The 6,073-nt window shown below is 40.5% G+C and overlaps 1 protein-coding gene across 1 annotated transcript in view; it reads right to left on the bottom strand.

Annotated features, from left to right (window-relative positions):
• Positions 1-344: 344 nt before the first annotated feature.
• Tdrd5 (tudor domain containing 5) overlaps positions 345-6,073 on the bottom strand; it is a 74,298-nt gene continuing 68,569 nt past the window's right edge. Inside the window, exons 17-18 of the mRNA XM_027417322.2 lie at positions 5,598-5,808; positions 345-1,632 (exon numbers count right to left, since the gene is read on the bottom strand). Of these exons, the coding sequence (XP_027273123.1) occupies positions 1,352-1,632; positions 5,598-5,808 (492 nt within the window). The 3' untranslated portion in view covers positions 345-1,351. The remainder of the gene's footprint in view (positions 1,633-5,597; positions 5,809-6,073) is intronic.

Genomic DNA, 6,073 nt, shown 5'->3' with positions numbered 1-6,073 from the left:
TTAAAGGAAGAAACTCAGTGTGGAGGTTTGAATGAGAATGGCTCCCATAGGCTCATATATTTGAATACTTAAGTCACCAGGGAGTAGAACTGAAGGATTCAGAGGGGTAGTCTTGTTGGAGGAAGTGTGGCCCTGGGGGTGGGCTCTGACTTTTCAATAACCCATGCCAGGCCCAGTCTGTCTATGCTTCCGGCCATCATGATGATAGACTAACCCTCTCAAACTGAAGCAAGCCCTCAAATGTTTCTTTTGTATGAGTTGCCTTGTCATGGTGTCTCGTCGAAGCAAAAAAAAAAAAAAAAAAAACCAGCAGCAAAGACAGAAGTTAGTATCAGTGACTAGAGTATTTCTGAGAGGCCTGACCAAGCTATTTGTTGAAGGAATAAAGCAACTGGACACTCTAAGTGGAGTTTAGTGGGCCACCCTAGCAGGAACCTGGAAGACAATAGCGCTGAGGGCGATGTGGACCACGCAGGCCAAGTTCAAGAGGATTCAGGAGGAAGGAATATTGCTGGCTCGTCTAGAAACCATTATATTTTGGGAAAAAATGTGGCTTATTTTTACTCCGGCCTAAAAATCTGCCTGAGGCTAAATGAAGAGTTTTGAATTACTGTCGTTGGTAGAGATTAAGACAGCCTAGTATTGATTGTGTGCCACAGTTTCATTAGTGATCACTCTTAGGCAGATCGATGGTGAAAAGGAGCAAGTGGGTCAAAGATTCAAAATGTGCAGTTTGAGGAGAAAAAGCACTGGGAAATAGAATGTAGAAGACAGAAGCTCCAGTGCTGAAGGAGATAAAATGGGTTAAGAAAAGCCTGATGCTAAAACCAATAGAGAGAGAGTACTGATCTCTTGGGCTAATCCTACAACCTGTGAAATGAGAAGGCCCTAGGGACTTCCTAAGTTTAAACAACAATGGAAAATTTATGCAAATGTAATTCTAGGAGTGGGGCTAACAAGCTGAAGAAGTTGGCAGCTTCAGCCAATAGGTTCCGGATTTAGAGGCATGATGCTTTGGCTAGGCTTATGGCAGGGACTCCTTGCTTGGACAGGCTACTGTGTGACAGAGATGTGAAAATACTTTTGTCTGACTAAATATAGATCACAAAACAGTGGTTTTTCAATATTCATTTATCAGTCATGATATGTACAAGAAAAACACTTACAGAAACATACACAAACTCCTTCAAATTACTTCATTAAAACAAATGTGAAACAAAACATTTGAAATGAAGTAAAATCATGAACAAAAATAAAAATTAACATAAAATATCAATACTTACACATCAAAGTGGTCAGTTAGCAAAACAAAGCTAGCATACAGAAAGACCCAGCGATCACTACCCAAATGCTACTTCATTTCATCTTTCTCCGCCTCTTGTCCCTCAAGCTTCCATCCCTTCACACTGGGGTACCAGTGGAGGAGGCTCCTGGACGTGGCTAACCGCGCAGCAGCTCCCAAGACAGCCGTGGCTGTGCTTCGAGGAATGTAGAGCTTCTGAGAAATCTGGTGCTGGGGGGACAAAATGAAAGAGAGCTGGTCTATGGCTCCTTGACTCTTGTCCTTGACCACCGTGTCAGCATGGCTACTAGAAAAATCTTCATTCTTTAGGCTCCCTGGAGAGCTTTCCACTACAAAAGAGAAAAAACAAAAGAGTCCTTTCAAGAAGTTCTCCAACTCACTGCCTGCTTCTCCCAGTCCAGTTCTTTACCAGCATGGGTTACAGCCTTTCCTGGCTCCCAACAACCACCAGTGAGAGGGCTGCTACTCAGAAAACAGCCAAGAATAGGGAGGAAGTGAATCTTGCATTATTAGCATAAGATAAACAGTTATGAGACTCAGGGCTAAGAGAGGGAGAGACATGAGTGAGCAAAAGAAGGCTTCCTCTTAGGAATGTCAGAAAATGAGCTGGATGAAGCTCAAATCCCAGAGAGAAGCTCAGCGCTCCCTTATTTTTTTTCCAGCACAAAACAAAATGATACTCTACAGGCATTCTCTATTGTCAAGTGGTTCTAATTTCAAGTCTACCAGAGTCGCAGCAACGCTGTAAAAGGCCACCTACTAACAACCTTCTGTGTTGACTTCTGTAATTAGAAATAACCACGTGAGCAACTGAAAATGCTGGAGGCTCTAGCGCTCCATCCAGAGTTCCTAAGAACCAAGGATGGGACTGCTACACAATCGTAAATGAACACGCTACACCTGTACTAGCTTTTTTGCACGAGAGTTTAAGGGCCCTGCTATATAAAACAGGCATATAAATCAAATGTTTACTGATAATAAATTGATTCTTAAATAGTCTTTGGTATACATGTAAATTTCTGATTATTAAAGACAAAATCAAATATGCACCTAATATGATGGATGTACTTAATTTTTACACAGAGGATTGAATCTATTGAATACTTCAAGGGCATCTTCAATGTTTACTATGTATTACAAAATAACAAGAATGTTTTAGACCATTTCAGAAATTGTTGGAAATTCTACCCTTACCCTAATGGCAAAATTCATTCCATTTCTAAATGAAACTCATCAGTAACTCAAACATTCTAATGTAATCTAATCCAAAGACACACTAATTTGATATTTAGGAATGACAATGGTAATAGTAAATAAAAACCTCTATTTTCTATAATTAAACCATTATGTTGTATTTGTTTTTGTTTGAATACAGGGCATCGTAGCCTCTGGAACTCACTCTGCAGAACTCCTGATCTTCCTGCCCTTGTCTCCTAGGTGCTGAGACTATAGATTTGTATGGTTTTATGGAGCGTCTGAGCTTGAACCCAGGGCTTTGTGCATGCAAGGCAAATACTCTATTAACTGAGTTACATCTAGCTCCTAGCCGTCACCTTTTTTGGTAAACCACTGTTTCTGTAAGAGCAGAAAACTTTGTACAATAAAAACACTGCAATTCATAACAACTTTAATCTCAATTCTGTGCCAAGGTGTTTCAGAGAGCATTTGTTGGCCAGGTCATATTGCATGGTGTGTTGGCATGCACAGCACATTCATCTTAAGTGTACAGGGATGAAGGCTGCAGTGAAAAATTGTGAGGCAGCATGGGGAGTGCACCACAAGCACCATGGATTCACTAAGAGTTTGAAATGAGGGCTGGAGCCATGGCTCAGCGGTTAAGAGCACTGCTGCTCTTCCAGGGGTCCTGGTTCAATTCCCAGCATCCACATAGTGGCTCACACAACCCTAGTCCCATGAGATCCAAGCCCCTCTTAGGGTGTGCTTGTATACACGAAGACAGTACACCATATACATTAAGTAAATCTTAAGAATGTTTGGATTGAGTTTTGATTGTTGCGTGTTCATGGCCTTTTACTACTGTACATTTTTACCCCTCACAGTTTTAAGAAGCTGGCTTCCAGACCAATGCTACCCAAGGTGGCATCCTACTGTGAGAGAAGAACTGTAATGTTTTGGGGCAGAGAACCAACTTGGCTTTAATCCACAAGGTCCTGCTTGAGCTTTAATGGGACATGCTGGGCACACACCTGTAATCTCAGCACTAGGGAGAATCAGGATGTTAGTAAATTCCAGACCGGTCTGAACTATGTGGCAAGGTTCAGTCCAGCATGGGCCCCAGAGCAAGGAAGACTCTATCTTAAACAGAAACAAACAGAAACCCTGCTTTAAAAAATTCAGGTGAACTCCAATCTGTTCAGCAATGTAGTCAGTTTGACATTCTGCACAAACTCCTCTTATACTGTCTGCAAACACTTGACAGACTAGCAGTGCTTTCTCTAAACATAAATTTCAGTAACTTCAGAGAAAAGCAAGTGCGATCCAATCCCTTATCACAAGTACCAGGAATATCATGTGTTATGTGCTTAACATACAAAGATAATATTCTGACCATAAAATTATAAGTAATGCCCACTATAGAGAAAAAGACATAAATATATGAAAGGAAAGATACATGCTGGTATAGAGAGCTGCAATGTTGATCAGGAATCCATCATTTACCCTGCTGCTACCTTGAACAATTAGGAAACTGGACAAACATTGAACAACACTTCTGCTGAGAGCAGTGCTGTGGGAGCGACTCTAAGGCAACACACTAGAGGTGTGTGCAACCAATGTTGAGAAATGTGACTACCACATCCCCATCCCTAAAAAAAGACAAAAGGAAGGAATCCAGACAACATAAACTCTAAAGAAGCAGACTCTGAATTGGAATTGGGAGAAACAGATCCAAAGTGGACACAGATGATAAATTTCAGAAAGAACAAGATAAATGCCTTAAAACAGATGCCAAGACACTTGATATAGTTAAGAGGAAAGACATTTGTAAACATGATGGAAAGTAAAGACTCCAAACAAAAATGTGGAGATGAAGAACAGAGTATCTGAGATCAAAGTCCACATTGGGACACTCGGGACACAGGACAGACACCACCCATAGAGAGCAAGGCTGTGAATAAAGAGCTATCAATGAGCTATAGAACCAGTGACCCAGTCTTTAAGACCTGGGTGTAATCCCAGTCTTTAAGAAGGACTTACAGGAAACTGGCCTCAGTGTTTAACCGTTTCCAGCTCTGTGGTTTTAGTTTCACTTAATTCTTGTCTACAACTGTTTTTGTACTGTAGCACAGATCATAGGCCCACAAAAGTGAGATATGTATATTTGGGGGTGCCAGAGACCAAACTCAAGGTCTTGTGAATGCTATACAAACTACTAGTCTACCACTCTCCAGCAAAGATTTGTAGAACCCTCATTTAAACTCTAGAATAAAGGGTACTGGAAAAGAAAATATGTAAGCAAATAGAATAAAATGCTTTCTTGTTTTTTAATTTACTTTAAAAACTGACTATAAAGAGTAAAATGTGTAACAGGTTGGGATGGAAAATGCATACTATTGTAAGATTTTATTAGTATAAATGCATCAATTTAAAGATATAATGGCATATAAGCACAGAAAGATGGCTAATATGGGAAACAGAATGATCCAAATTGGTTACAATAGCCTTTCACATTCCACTAGATTGGCCAAGTTTTGAAAAAACAATTTAAATACCATCTGGAGGCTAGGATGTAGAGCAATGGCAATTTCATACCTCGTTGGGAGGCATGTGAATAATGCATCCATTCTGGAACACATTTGGTGGTTTAAAAAGCTGTACATGCAGTGAACATAACCTAGAAAAATCACTTCCAAATAAATAGCCAACAGAAACAAAACTTACAATAGGATAAAGGAAATAAGCCAGATATGAAAACTACATGCTATGTAATTCTAGAAATGGCACAGCGACAGGACAGAGGCCAGTAAACTGAGGTGGGGACTGACTGCAAAGGGCACAAGGAAACCTTTCAGGATAACAGAAATATCATGACTGAACACATTTGACAAAACTTAAAAAGCCATGAACTTGAAACATTAGATAACTGTAAAGTCCTTCCAAAAACTGCCAGGAAAAAAGAAAGTAGCAGAGTTAAAGAGAACTTCAAGTTCTCTAACTTGGAGTAAATGCTAGCACTGGCCTTCTCTCTAGGTATGTTTCTCAAGACATGGAGGTGTTAGCAACATGGCCAACTTCCTACTTGTTAACTGAGCATGCGCAGGATATGCAAACCTACCAGAGCCAGAGTGGGTTTCTGGAGAGTCAAGCCCTGCAGGAGCAGAGCTGGGCACTACCGAGGACAGCAGATTGTGCTTGGGTTGAGTCTGAATGCTCTCAGGTTCAGGCTGGCTCCCTTCTGCCGACTGCTGTGACTTGATAAGAGAGATGTAGAACTCTTCCAGTTTGGGCAGGGTGGAAGAGTCTAGAGGATACTGTAAATCTTCTTGCTGCAAAATAGGAGAAATGGGGCATAGGCAAGAAAAGTGACTTGTCAGTAAAACAAGAACCACACCCTTCATGCTTTCTTCTTTAGATCATAATTAAAAAGTAAAACTCTGGAAAAAGCAAACTCTAGTTCTATATTTTTAATAAATATCAAAATTCAATTTAAGAAATCTTTATTGATATTTCTATGAACAAATGGGTACTGAATGCTACCACACAATGGGGTCAGACCCTCCTTCCTGCCATGTGCTCAGTGTGGTAACTCAG

Source organism: Cricetulus griseus, chromosome 5 (assembly GCF_003668045.3).
Source record: "Cricetulus griseus strain 17A/GY chromosome 5, alternate assembly CriGri-PICRH-1.0, whole genome shotgun sequence".
Classification (NCBI taxonomy): domain Eukaryota; kingdom Metazoa; phylum Chordata; class Mammalia; order Rodentia; family Cricetidae; genus Cricetulus; species Cricetulus griseus.
Note: the sequence above shows the minus strand (reverse complement) of the source record. Positions and strands in the feature narration are given on the sequence as shown.